Consider the following 15154-nt stretch of genomic DNA (forward strand, 5'->3'; position numbering starts at 1 on the left):
TCTTGTGCTCTGGTTAGTTTTAGGCTCAGAAACTACTTGGGTAGGAAAACATAATGGTTTGGCTGAAAAGTAGCTGGTTGCTACAAAAACCAATGGAAACGTTGAAACTCTCCCGGTTTAATTTAAAAAAAAAACCAGCTGGTTTTGATGCTGCAAAGATGTCTAATGTCTTTGATGACTCTGACTCCAGTCGTCTGGCTCATGAGTGTAAAATATGAACGATATGCCACATGTCAAACTTGGACGTCACTTAGGTTTGCCTTTGTCATTTCAGTGCCAGGACTCCTCTCGACATGTGCAAAACAAATCCCCCCCAACACCGTCTCGCAGGGGGACCATCCCTGGCCACGCCCCCAAAGACCTCTGTGATTGGTTTAGAGAACCAGAATGCAAAGCAGCCAGTGCTGACACAGCGCTGTGGAGATATGGCAACGCAAGACTGATTTCCTTTTTTGTTGATGTGACATGTAGCAGCTTTTAAAGGCACATTACAACCTGCGAGAGGCCGTCGGGTCACGTCGAACCCTCAGCTGACTCCTGCTCACAGTGACCTCAGCGCTCGGTCCTCTGCACAGGTTCTCATTACGAAGCCCTGCTAAGCCCCTCATCTCTTTCTCAGCACCATCAAAGTTAAGTGTAATAAGGAAAAAAATGTTTGCCATCGATGCCAAACGCCTGGAATAATTTGAAGCAGAAGACAGAATATGAGCTGATTATCCTCTCCTCTGAATTCTCTTCCTCCTCCGTGACCGCTCGCTTCCTGGCCATCATTCCATCTGTCTGTCTGCTGTGGATATCCAGTATCTTCAGTATGTCCATGAGGTGCCAGCCAGAAGTCATCTGACTCACTTCCCTCCATGTAAACAACATCAGCGATATGTAAAGTACCCAGCTGTGAACATAATCTGTGCTGGTGTCAGGGGAGGTGATGTGATCAGTATATGGCTCAGGCACACTGTGGCTGTTGAGCAGGAGACAGTATGACAGAATCAATCAATATGCAATGTGTTTGCATTCGAGTGACAAAGACTTCATGATTATGCCTGGAGCAAAGGAGGAAGTCAGGTGACATTACAGAGCAACAAAGACAAACACACTCGTATGTGTCAATCCATCAGAGAATTACAAAACAAGTATGTTGTCGTTTAATTTTGTTTCGGTAACAACAAAACAGTTGGCTCAACCTGGTGACCGGCAACATGCAAAGAGAACGCCAAACCTAAGGACGGGTTTAAAAGGAAAAGGACTTTATTCACAGATAAAACCAGAATTTATCAAGCAAAGCTCTGAAAGTCTGGAGACCAGAACAAAAAGGATCCAGCCTGTAGGACCAAGAACTCCCCTCCCTGAACCTTTAACAAGCTGCGTAAACTCAGCTAACAAACAAGAGATGAGAAACAGGAGAAATAAAACACAGAAAGGTCAAAAAGTGACAAAACTGTCTGAAAAGAGAGATTTACCCCCAAATTCCACCAGGTCCGTGTTCGGGTCCATGTTCGGGTCCGTGTTCGGTCCGTGTTCGGTCCGTGTTCGGTCCACCACGGCAGCACTGTGTTCAGCTCCGCTGGCTCCTCGTATCTACTCTGTTGCAGCTCCGGCCGTCTGCCACTATTTTTGGAAATCAGACACCGAAACATCATCAAAACATCCGGTTAGATTAAAACCCTCCATGTTGATGCCAGTTCACATATCTCTCCTATGTCTTCTAACCCTCCAGCTGGGAACTCGAACCTTTCGTCTGTTAGTAGTTAAATGTTGTAACAACATGTATGATTGTGATCACACCTGATTCTGCAAATCCCACAGGAACTCCTCAGTGTCGCTCCAGCTTGTCCGGCAGTGATGCACCGGTGGAGCTGTTCCACACTGAGCTTCCCACCTCGTGTCTCATTGGACGCCAGCCTGCAGCTGGGACACGATGTTACATCTCTGAACTTTTCACGTCCGAACAAACAAACAAACTGGGTGAACGACAAAAGCCTCCAGCTCAGTCTGGTCCGGTCTGACGTTATTTTTAATTCAGCCGGGGGAAAATTAGGTAATTTGATTTTGACAGTCTGTCTTTATTCTGTAGCTGCCTCTCACGCTCTCACCCCTCAGTCCAGCTGCTCAGGTGCAGATGTTGAAGAGGACTTTCCAACGAGAAATGGAAATGTAACTGGAGTACGACAAAATAAAAGTGCTGTGATGAATCCAGATCAGAACATGGTGTCACCACGTCCAGATAACGTGACTGTTCTGCATCTCAAGGTCCTGAACTGATGGCAGCTCACACTGTGTGACTGCTGGATGTGACCCTGTAAATGTACACCAGAGACTTGGTGTTCCTCCATATTCTGTAGACTCAGTGTTCCTGTTTGATATGTTCGTGTTTGTTCCCTCCATCAGCTGATAGAAGCAGAGAGGTCATCAGATGATCATTAAACATTAAATGGCAGCTCTCAGCTGTACATCACAGGCTTCAGGTCAGAGGAAAAACACACACACACACTTTTGTGTATTACTGCTGCATTCTTTATAATAAATCATCCAAAGTCTAAAATAAACTTGTACATCCAGAACTTTCACCTGCTCACATCTCTGCTGTCCTCCAGCGTCTTTGTGCCACAACAGAACATTGTAATTTCATGTTTTCTTTTTTGAATCATTTAAAGTGTCTCTAAGTTCTATGAAAAGCATTATCTAAGTAATAAAATGTATTATTAATTACACAAGCTAAGTATTTGTTTCAGAAGTTTGCCGCAGTGTCCATTTTTTTTTCAGGATGATAACACACAAAAACTACACAACAGATTCATGCCAGTCTTGGTTAGAGGATGAGTCTCGGCCCAGAATCGAGCCCATTGAATTCTGGTGTGGGTTCAGATAAAGCGATGGATCCAAGACTGCTGACATTGTGAATTAAGGCCTTTTTGTTAACATTTTTCATCAATTTCTCTGAGAATTACTCCTTTATTTTGACGAACAAAAACGTGTATTTATCCGGCTGGTATCAGGAGCGAGTACAGTATGACGTGGTTAAAGGGGAACTGTTTTATTTTAACCTCATCACCATTAAAGAAGCAGAGAAGGCGGGTGTGTCACCGCTCAGACTGTAAAGACGCACCAGGGCAGTTTAAACTTGCCTCACTTCCCCTCAGCAGACATTATCTCGTCACTTCAGAGAAGAAAACATTGCACATTGCCTCCATTTCTTCAGATGTTTTTATAATTACGCTAAACTGAATCTTATGAGCTCAGTTGTTTGGAGGCTGTTGATATGAATTCGACTTGTTCTCTTGAAAGACGTTAACGTTGACATCAGCGCCGCTGTGTTTCTGGTGTTTATGAATAAAAACAAAAACTGCTGACGTGTCCTTGAGCAGGTTGGATGCTACTTCTACACATCCTAACCATTTTGTGGAAATGCTCGTCCTGTGTTTGGTCTCTGGGTTTCTGAGCTCATCCCAGCTAACATCAGGACTGTTAGTTCATCACAGGAGCCGACATGTAGAGACAAACAACCGTTCAGCAAATCTAGAGTAACCAGTTGACCAACTCGCATGTGGTAAGACTGTGGGAGGATGTGGAGAAGATGCCAACCCAGAAACTGAACCCAGGACCTTCATGTGAGGCAACGGTGCCAACCACAGCACCACCAAGCCCCGCCCCCTCCAGCCAGCATCAGATGGATACACTTGTTTCTTCATCTCATGGTCTCGTGTGACAAACACAGTTTTATAAAGCCAAACTAAACCAAGACATTAACACTCGACTGATGATTTAAACCAGCCGGCAGGCTGAAGTCCAGTGTGTGTGTCCCCCTCCCCACATGTCCAACATTTCTTGCAGGTCATACAGACATTCCTTGTGGTTGTGACGTCAATCTTTGGCAGCCTAAATTTACCGCTCTGATCCTCCCGACCTGTGGATGTTGACCTTTTATAACTTCTGAGAAATGCTGGCAGCTAAAATAACCCCACAGGAACCAGTGGCATCCTCTGCATACGGCCTCTGGGTACTGTAAAACACCAGCGGCCATTATTTCCCTTGGTTTCACCCGGAGTTAGAGATACCAACACTTCTACGTTTTACTTCTTGATGTAACGTGACTTTACCTGCACACTTCCCACAAGCTGCTGTGACTCCCAGAGGGGCTCCATGTGGGACTCACCTGGTCCCATCCTCACCTGCCTCGTTCTCTCTGTTGGTGCTTCGTTTGTGTGGCATTTCTCAAATTAGAAAGTAGGACAGTATGCAGGTATTCATTGGTCATGCGACATATCGGGAGAAATCCCAGCTGCTCTGCTGGTTCTTGTGAAATGGTTTGTGTAACACCTCCATGTCACCGACGGCCCCGAGGGAAGTTCTGCTTTAGGTCACAGTCATTTTCCCTTTTCAGTGACACCAATGCACAGTGACAACTGATATTAACACATCAGACAAAGTAACGTGGGTAACAAATGATGATTAGAAGACAGAAGTTTGTATTATTATTATTATTATTATGTTTCATCAGTAGTCGTGTCAGATGTGACTTTTTTTCCGTGCAGAGGGAAAAACAGTGAAATGGAACCAATGACCGAACAGATGGGACTCAAACCCGAGCCAAGAGTTCAGTTTGATGCCAGAACCTTCAAGCCCACATGTTACCCAGCATGCAATCTCACGTTGCTCTTCCTTTTTGTGTTGTATTTTTGCCACAGTCAACAAGTATTAAACTTTGACTTGACTAAACTCACAGGTTGTGCTGGTCTGTGTGTGTGTGTGTGTGTGTGTGTGTGTGTGTGTGTGTGTGTGCTTTACATAACCAATAAATAAATACACTCCAGGTGTGTACGTGCCTTCCTCTCTCTTCTCTCTGCCGCTGCCTTTTTGCTCAACCGCAGCCTTTTTTTTTCCCAACATTGCATCACTCACATAAACGTTGGCAGTTTTGGTGTTATCACTCCGCGGCAGATAAACAGGACGTGACTCAAATCAGGTGACGGTGAGCATTAAAATAGACTTAACCCCTGCAGAAAGTAGCATCTCAGTGAAGTAACTGGGACTTTTTGAAGCAAGAAGCACTGACGTCTCTGTTAAAATGTGGGGGTGCATCAGATAAGAAGTCTCCACAGCTGCTGCTGCTTCTGCCTGCAAAGTTTGAATTCTTTGGGTATTAAAATCAATGAATTGAACGTTCTCGATATTGCTGTCATGATATTATCGATATCAGTGTATCAAAGTGTGTATGACACACTTCGAGTGGGTCAGTAGGCAAAAAAGTGCAACATAAAAGTAAATAAAGTCCATTTATGTTTGGACAGACTCCAGTCATGTAATTATTGTGAAGACAGGAAATCGCTGTTTTAATGATGATCTTTAAAAAGTAACTCCCTGCAGTCATGTTCCCCTGTGTGTGTGTGTGTGTGTGTGTGTGTGTGTGTGTGTGTGTGTGTGTGTGTGTGTCTTACATAACAGGCTGAGGCTTGTTCCACTGAACTGAGCGGTCAGTTCCGCTTCCAGTATTGAGTTCAGTGGGGCAGGTTTTTGCATTAGTCAGAATTAATCAGAGTTCTGGTGCTGCATCTCTTCTGTATGTGACTCTGGTGTGAGGTGTGGAAACAGGAAACACTCGTACTGTATGTGGAGGAAGATTTCATCAGTGGAGGAATCTGCTCTGCTTCAGTTTTCAGTCTGTGAGCCCGGCTGAGGAGGCGTGGTGTCGGCAGCAGGGCTCACAGGGCTCCATGCTGGACTGCAACAGATCTCACACTGTTCATCATATATGGAGTTGTTTGTACCAAACCCAGATCAGTGCTGCGCAGGAACCAATGCGTTCTAACCGGGTCACAGCAAAAAGCCCTGATTGGACAGAACACAGAGTCCCTCTCTGTCCTTGCGCAGTCTGTTTGCTCAGACGACTGACAGTCAGACTCTAAAATAAAGTCCAGAAACACAAAGTGGGGCAGAACTGAGAAGTAAAAGCTTTAACTCACAGTATGCTGACTCATTAATAACCTCACCATAGTATTACAGTTGGCAGTTCATTTTGATTATCATCACTAGAGGTAATTTATCAGATTATTTGCAGGGCAAACTGACAAAAAGGTATTTTTATGTGCTTGTTTTCTGAAGTTGCAGCTCGTTGGCCCTCCTCAGCAAGTGTTCCACCACGTGACAGACTTAAAGATTTCCAGGCTAAGCTAAGATCTCAGTTGAACTGTCTTTTTCCTTCTCTCTCTAGAGACACCATGTTTTCTGACTTCCCCGACTGCAGGTCAGAACACGATCACCTGTCACTTACAGGTCGAAGCTTTTTATACCTACAACATCCTCTTTGCCTCCCAGGAGCTCTGCAGCAGCTCAACCAGAGAACGTACCGTGGAGGACTCTACCCATCGTCCCACCTGACTGCAGCCTGCAGCCTCACCACCACCTGCCTGACACCTCGCCTGAAAAACTCTCTGGAAATGGTGTTGCATTTCTGTCGCGCTTCTCCAGTCTACTGACCACTCAAAGCGCCCATTCACACACTCTGTATCTCACTTCAGGGTCTGCGTCCTCTGAAGGACCCGGTCTTTGTGGTTTTTGAAGGCGAGTCCTTCAGAGACCTCGTTAACAGCGTCAGCCATTGGAACATTTCCTGGTTGCATCACCAGATGTTTTACCCTTAAGTCAGTAAGTTTCTGCCGCTCAGGCCGGCCAAAAGTGACGATCTACACCACGTGATGTCGCCATTTTCTCTCTATCTTTCTTATTTTTTGGGCTCTCAAAGTATCTTGGGATATGTGAGGCCATGAAGGATCGCAGTGGTGCATCCTCCAGAAACAGGGAAAAGAAGGAGCATCTGTGGGCTGTATCTGGAGGAACATCTGGAGGAGCATCTGGAGGAGCCTTTGCATGGCTTTGTGACATTATTGGCCAAGTTACATTCACAGGCTGATGGCGGAGGCCGCCACGCAAGGTGCCAACTGTCCGGCTATCTGACCATCTCAGACATTTCCTTTCTCTCCTCTGATTCTCTCATCTTTCACCTCAGCTGCAGCAGGACTGACCAGCCCTGTCGACCTCCTTTAACTAAACTCACACTTGGTCCCGGATGGGTTCGTACAGACGTATGAGACGAGCTAAGCAAACATCCCCTCCAGAGGCCCTCTGTTCATCTCTCACACTGGCAAACTGGCCTCTCCTTTCTGCTTTCTTCATCACTCTGGTCAAATATTACTCAGGTCAGTCATTTCATATCGGAGCCTCTCACCTCTAAACCAACCACTTCAATCCTGAACTTTGAATCATACGAGAGAGAAATCCACATCTGCAGTTCTCTCATTCATGTCTACTGTGTCTACTTCCAGTAGTGTGTGTGTGTGTTTGTATGAAACATGTTCTGCTTCCTCTTCTGTACATCAACTTACATGTATTTCAGTTCTCTTTGGTAAATACGGATGAAAAATGAAAAGCGCTGACAGTATAACTTTGTAAAGCAGTGTTATAAACAGCTGCCTGTGCTGCTCGCTCTGCTCTGTGAATGTATCCGTCTGAGGTCCATTAAAGCCCTGGTGCTGGACCGGAGCCCGGACAGTTTCCACAGTGCAGCACTCTCACCCGGGCCACAGGGTGCAACATTAAGTCTCAGCCAATCAGCTTCATCCTGCAGTGTCAACATGTACATTTTGTCCTACAGTGTTTTACTGTGAGACAACACAAAGATACACAGTCCAGTTGTGTGTTTGTTTGCAGAACACAAGAATGAAACAGTTTAAACCTTCAACTTAAGCTTCTCTGTTGCACAAATGTTTATTATTACTATTTTTATATTAATGCTTAAGTCATTTAGAATAATGAGGCACGTCCACGAGCTTCTGATGGAAATCGTTCAACAGACGTAAGATGGAGACAGGCAGAGTCCTTATCTGTCCCTACAGCATGCACACATGGGAACAGTCGCACCAGAACCTGCACTGATATGAATAAATCCAGTGGATTTGTGGACTTTGGACCAGCGATGACCTCGTGTTCCCTCGGTCTGTGACATTCACAGTCAGCTGAGGACTCGGCTGTGATTCATATCTGAACATATGTCTGTCCTCAGCTCTTATAGCTCCCTCTCCAATCTTTCACCTCTCTAACACTTTCATCTCCCTCCCCCCCGCATGCTTCACCCTCTCTGCAGTGTTATATACAGTGTTCGGCCTTTACCTCACATGGGGCTTTTATTCCAGCTAACGTGACCCGTCACACACTCCATCTCTCTGCCGTCCACCTGTTTGAGCTGTCTGAACATGCTGCACCCACGTTTATCACGACATGATGGTGAATATCTTCTGTCCTCAGTGGACATTGGGCTGTATATCATACCTATCATAACCTATAGGGAGCTGTGTGTCACATGCATCACTTGAAGAGGAAGACTTGCAGTATTTTTAGTGCCTCTCACTGAGTCTCACTGTGTCTGATGAGGGCAGAGAAGAGAACCAGCAGCTTGTGAGGAGTGCTGGTCTGAAAAATAAAACTTTGCCACCTAAGATTAGATTTTATATGTAAGTGGTGAGAGGAAGCAATGAGAATAATTAATAAACATATTAAACTAATTATCTTTGCTGGATCTAACGTGTTCCTGTCCTCCAGTTTCCTTCACTGCTGTGTTCTGCACGAGGCTTCCTGTTACATTTTGTTCTGGACTCGTGTGTCGGCGGCGTGTTGTGTGACTTTCAACACCCCTTAATCAATGCAACCTTCCTCTGCACCTGCTCAGTAAATGGAAACCTCAGAACAATCGCAGTGAGGTGAATGACCTGCACCGATATTCACCTGTTTGACAGTTAGTTAGCTGGTTGCCACATGTTGGATATTTTTACCAATGCTGACACGACCGACAGCTTCCGGCTTTAAAGCTACGAAGCTAAAGACGTCACAGAAACATCACTCAACTTAAAACAAAGACACGAGAGTCTTTACACAGCCAAGTTTCTGCAAAACCACAAACTTGTTACTTGGTAAAGTCTACGTACCGTACTGACATGGACATCGGTGGTGTTTCTGTCAGGAGAGCTGAAGATCTTCTCAGCCAGGTTTCTCCTTTAGCTGTGTTTGTTGCAACAAAACCAGATGTTTTTAAGGAGACCTCTACTTTAAAATACATCTGTTTGTCACAAAAACCTGTCTGGAAATGTCCAAACTATGATGTTTTCCTGACGCTGACTCAGTGTTTGTTGTTCCTCAACCTAACCAGAGCAGAGCTGCAACACGAGAGAAGGAAAACTGAACGTAAAGAAACTTACAGCTTGATCTTATCCGAGGTTTAGCAGAGATGGACTTAGCTAACATTTATTCTCATGACTGGATTTCTTCACATGTAACTCTCTTAAAATGGTCTGACGGGCACAAAATGGAGGCCTGTAGCATCATTGGCATGTTTAAGCTCATGCGTACCAACAGGCCTCCAGCAGCATGTCAGCGCTCTTTACTGCCTCATCTGACAGATGACCTTTGACCTCTGAGTCTTCAGAGACAATGACCTCTTGTCTGTGTGTGTCTGTGTGTGTGTGTGTGTGTGAGTGTGTGTGTGTGTGGTGACTGTTCACCTTTCACCTGTATGCCGTGTGTTTGTTTCTATTCATGAGCGGCCACAGAGAGTCTATAAATGAGTGTGTTCATGTGTGTGAAAGTGTAAATGCCTTGCTGCTCGTTAGAGGAGGGTGTGTGTGTGTGTGTGCGCGTGTTTGTGTGTCATAAGACTGTGACAACTGTTCACTTGTTTGTTTAGCTCATGTCGGCTGTCTGTACGATGGGTCAGGACACAACAGAACCATCTATCACAGCTCCTGTTATGTGTGGATTTATATGTTCAACACACACACAGTTTCCTTAAACATGGCTGACATGCTTCTGAAAACCAGTGTGCAGATAAACGACACACAATTATCTGCATGGAGCTTTGTGTTGTGTTGTGTGTGATATGTTGTTGTATTTCAGCATGTTTACGCACGGATGGAACATTACAGAGGACTGTGTGTGTGTGTGTGTGTGTGTGTGTGTGTGTGTGTGTGTGTGTGTGTTTGATGAGGAGGCTCTTTGTCTCGTCTCTCTGATGTCCGGACTCACGTGGATTCTGGTCTCTGACAGCAGACACAACAAGTCCCCATTACCGTCGTCTCTCAGGCTGCAGGACGCTGAGCCGGCCTCCTGCACGTGCATCACCAGTGCTAATGGATGCTTTTACCTCAGATGCCTGCAGCCGGACGCTATTTAAGGGTTTTTTATTTTTTTTTCCTCCCAGCCACCACCATCCATTCCTGCACTTTCCCTGTTTGGTTTCCAGACCCAGATTTCTTTGCCTTTTCATGCAGTAAAGACACATTTTTATGTTCTCATGATGACAAATTGGCTTCTTAAAGACCATTTACAGAGTTTAAGCAAAATATTGTAGAAATAAACTTTTTATAATAGACCAACAGGTCAGTGAGCAAAGACCTTGTTTCATAACTTGTTTTTTTCATTTTTTTTATTAAAATGACTTTGCTATAAATGAGTCCGTCCTCCTGACTCGGGCTCAAAGCTGACCTGTAAAACACAAGTGTACAATATTTCATTAACAGGTTTATCTACTAAATGATTTTGCCCTTAATAAACACTTCTTCTCTTTTGAAAATCTCTTCTGAACAAACTTTCTGACTCAAAGCGTTGCAGTGACGCTTCCACATTTCTTGTACCTGTACTTTTCTATAAACATCATTTATAAAGATCACTTACACCACCAACATGTGTGCAGACCAGATTCCATTCATTTCATTTAGTTTTTGGGATCTTCTGATATTGTCCTGATGAACACAGCTGCCCTCTGGGTTTTTTGAAATAATGTTTGGTTGTATTTTGGGTGAACTGTATTAACTTGATGTCAGTTCGACGTGTCTGAGGAAACTCTTGGTAACACTTCAGAGACACTTCACTGACTCGCGTTTCTTGTGTCTCGGTCAAAATGCTGCACTTGAACGCACTGTAAAGACGATAGCTGACTATACTGTTGCACAAAATGTCAAGTGTATATATCATGTAGATCTATTTGACAGTTAACAGTGAACTCGGTGAACTATGTGGTTGACTCTCAGGACTTTTGGCTCCTGGCTCCTCCTCGTCCTCCTCCTCCTTCCCCTGCTCGTCTCTGCTCCTTCCTTTCTCTCTCTGTCGTCCCTCACCACTCTCTCGTTAACCCTCCTCCTCCTCTCCGGCTGATCACGCTCTCACAGCGTGGACTCGGCGTGGCGGCGCTCGTGGGGGAATCGCGTTACAGTTGCACACACCTGCAGAAAACCCAGTCAGCTGCTGGTGCTCAGCAGGAATAGCTGCTCTTCATTCCTAAACGTGACCCCAGCTGACAGACTGAGGACACATGAGGATGTGCAGGGTGAACTGCAGGTGTCGGCCGCTGCGTTTTAATAGATCCAGAGAATGTTAGCCAGGCGACAGTGTCTATGTTTAACAAAGTCACTGCAGAGATCGATTTCATAGATGAGCGAGAGCTCTGATGCTCAACTCACTGACGAGCAGAATGATGTCTCAATAAAAAGACGATACACGTGTGTGATCATCTCACTGTGACATCGATGATGAACGTTAATAAAAACGTCAGGAAAACCTCGCTGCTGGCTCGTCAGCGCGTCACTTTTTGAAGCTTCGCCAAAGAATTTGAAGACTTTGGATGTTTTCCTCGACGTGGATCAGCGGAGTAAAGAACAAAGATGCTTTGTAAAGGTTGAGAACATGCAGCTATCAGACCCGTCGTGTCATTCTCAGTATAAAAGGTCGGTTTGCAAACTCAGTGAGTGAAACATTCCTGTGTAAACCAGTCAGAACATCAACACACCAGCAGCTCACACTGCACTGATGTGGAGTTCATCCACTCGGTGTCTCGCCGTCCATGCAGGAAGGTTTTAAATCTTCTGGTTCTCTCAGTAACATTCACATTCACCTCGTCCCTGAGGCCCGAGCCGCTGATAACGGCACACAGATTAATCATCGACCTTCTAAAGTGGGCGTTTGACCTGAGCAGCTCCTGTTATTATCATCATGAATGAGATGACCTGCAACAGATAAGACTGACAAAGATTCTTGGAAATGAAGTGAACTCCAGATAGTTCAGCTGTGAAGACAGGAACCCTTGAAGTTGTGATATTATCTTTATCTGCAGCCTGTCGACAGTCTCTTCACCTCTTATTATCTCTCACTGCTGCATGTCGTCGCAGCGCCGTGTCACTGTGACAATTAAAGACGAGGAGTTTACAGCCACGCCAACATGTTCACTGTTCCACTGTACGCAACGTGTAGAAGGTTTATCATCTTACCAGCTCACTGCTGAGGGGAAAGCTCGTGAGTTTTGACTGGATTTGGACTGAATGATGGTGCGAGAGAGAAAGTCAGGAGATCACGGAAGTTATGTGGATATCAGCACCAAGTTCTGAGATGTTTTTCTAACAGCTAAGAGGAAAAGTCAGAGGGTCCCCAAACGTTCCTCCACCGGCACCAAGAACATCAAACAACATCTTATGATATTCACTCAAACTGTTTCTGGAGATCTTTGAGTCTGAACTGCAGATAAAAATGTTTCTCGAGGTGAAAAAGCTTCTTGAGTTCATCAAAAGTGTTTCAACTAGTGAAGAGTGACTGTAGCTTCAGTTTCACTGCTGGGTAAGAAAACACATGCAGTTTCATATGTTTGTGTATTTTTGGATGATACTGAAAATACTGCATGTATTTAAGTTTCACTCGCTGACTTCTGGGTCAAATATCCTTAAAACTAAACGTGGATTTTTCTGGGTTTAAACATTTGATATATCTTGTTGAGTTGATGCTCACCATGTCATCCATCTGGTCATCAGGCTCAGCAACTGGTTAACATTTAATCTTAAACAGGTTTAACTCTGAGCTTTATCTTTCTCTTTCAAGCCAAATGTAAAGATAGTAAGAGGACTTCAACATGTAAAAACACTGAGATGGTTCTGGAAATCTGGTGTGTGGTGGAGATTTGTTTGCACACTTTATGAAGAGGACTCCTCCTCATCCTCCTGTTGATTTGGACTAACAGATCAGTTGAGTCACATGATCCAGTGTTGACTCCGCTCCGCTCACCTGAGAGGAAACGCTGACCTCTGACCTTGACATTGACCCATCCAGGGCCTTCAGATTGCATCGTTTGATTGACAGGTGGTCACCTCACCTCAACACGTGAGCTGAGCTGCAGATAAGAGAGAAAAACATCAGAGGTAGTTGACCATCAGATGATCAGCTGACCGAACGATCGGAACAATAACCAACACACATCTAATCTCAGCGTAATAACTGCACGGTGACGGTTAGCAGTGGCCTTTTCCTGACGCCACGGTTATTAAAGTTTATTACTAAATGAGTTTGAACAGGGCTGTGTTGACGTCGCACTCCTCATTACTGAGAGGTTCAGTTCCAAAGGTCCACCAGCTAATAATACATGTGATGCTCCTGTGGGTCGCAGTTAGCTCGTTAGCACTCAAGAGCCACAGGGACGGAGAAGTTTCATGGTGCAGACGCGGCACGTATAGTTCTGCTTTTGTTCCTTTGCAGAACCAGAAGCAGCAGCACACTTTAATGTCTCCCAGGCAGCCGTCTCTGTTTATTCCCTTTAATAAAGTGCTGCTGACTGGCTGACGTCAGCGCTTTAATAAACACAGGATGCCATTACACATTCTTTTTCACTGCATTATGTAAGCAAACGTCTATAAAGAAACTCTGCGAGGAGCCGTTTGCTGCCGGGCAGCAATGCTCCACTCCGGTGAGCTGAGAGGTTTTTATCAGATGCTGAGGTGGAGCTGGGCCGCTCTCATTAACCTCTGTGAGCCATAAATGCATTCTACTGTGTTCACACGGGCAGAGGCAAACAAAGAGAGTTAGATTTCCTCTGGTACCAGTGAAAGCCAGAGCCAATCACGTCTCCCCATAAACCAGATACAGAACTCTGTCATCACGTGTGATGCAGCGCCCAGCCAGGAAAGTTCCCAGCACGGTTTCAAATCTGGCCGAAGGTTTCATTTAGTCCTGCGGGAGCTAAAACTGGTGCCTGAAACAGCAGTTTGTACCCAAATTTGGTGTCGTGGTCAAATGCAGCCCTGCTAATCCGCCAGAACATCTGGACTGATCCGCAGATCCTCCACCTTCCTGCTGGCCTCGAATAGAGCGTGACTCTCTGAAAGATAAAGACTTAAACCGGAGGCGTTTCCCTAAAACAGAATCAGTTCCCAGCAGTTGTTAAGATCTCGGTGTGTGTGTGTGTGTGTGTGTGTGTGTGTGTGTGACTGAGCCTGCAGTGGTAACATGGAAACAAGCACTTCTTTGTTTGCTGGTTGGTATTTTTTCAGCACCTGAGCACATGGACACACGGCTGTGTTAATGTGTCTGTTGGCTGGATGTGGACAGCGTTTGTGCTTTGTGCTGCAGCTGTGAGTGAAGGATTGTGTAGTTTTTGGAAAATGAGCATATGTTTGTTTTACTCTTATAATGAGAGTTTCTTTATTTTTAGGTCATTGTGTCTTAATCACCCTCATCCTTGTCCCTGCAGACTGAAACCACTGTCAGACAAAGAGACACAACGCCGCAGTGCAAACTTTGGAATTTAGTAAAACTATTTCTGGCAGCTCATCATCACCGTGGACGATCCAACACGGCCACAACATCAACCAGACACTGCCGAGCTGTCCTGCCCTGCAGTGAGCTCTGATTCCTCTCTGGATCATTTTGCTTTTCACGCCCAGAACAGTCACATCTTACCGTTGTGAGACGTTTTTATATATGTATTCTACTTGTTAATGTAAGTTATAAGGAGAACATGTACTGTATATAACATCTATAAGAGTATGTCATGGTAGAAAGACTTGTGTGGCACATTTTGGACTCCACCTTACTTTGTCTCCTGGCACCACAGCTGATTACATGACTCATGACTTCGTGCTAATTATAGTGTTTGCTCTGCGTGCATGCATGCATGTCTTCATGTGTATTTCTGGCTCATGTCCGACTCTACGTACATGCCTGCATGGCTGTGTCATGTACAGACGACCCCGGTGAACCTCTTCCAGCTCAGATACAGACTCTGTGTGACAGCGAGCAGCTCTGCAGACCAACGTCGACTGCACACAAACTATTTCCGTCCTGGTAAACCACCGTT

At 45.1% G+C, this 15154-nt stretch overlaps 1 protein-coding gene across 1 annotated transcript; it reads left to right on the forward strand.

Annotated features, from left to right (window-relative positions):
* The first annotated feature begins 213 nt into the window (after nt 1-213).
* On the forward strand, nt 214-2348 carry LOC119033857. The gene is made up of 2 exons (XM_037124420.1): nt 214-1651; nt 1807-2348. The coding sequence occupies exons 1-2, from the start codon at nt 1136-1138 to the stop codon at nt 2260-2262; spliced, it is 972 nt and encodes a 323-aa protein (XP_036980315.1). The 5' UTR covers nt 214-1135; the 3' UTR covers nt 2263-2348.
* Nucleotides 2349-15154: the final 12806 nt, after the last annotated feature.

The sequence above is a fragment of the Acanthopagrus latus genome, chromosome 15 (genome assembly GCF_904848185.1).
Source record: "Acanthopagrus latus isolate v.2019 chromosome 15, fAcaLat1.1, whole genome shotgun sequence".
Taxonomy (NCBI): Eukaryota; Metazoa; Chordata; class Actinopteri; order Spariformes; family Sparidae; genus Acanthopagrus; species Acanthopagrus latus.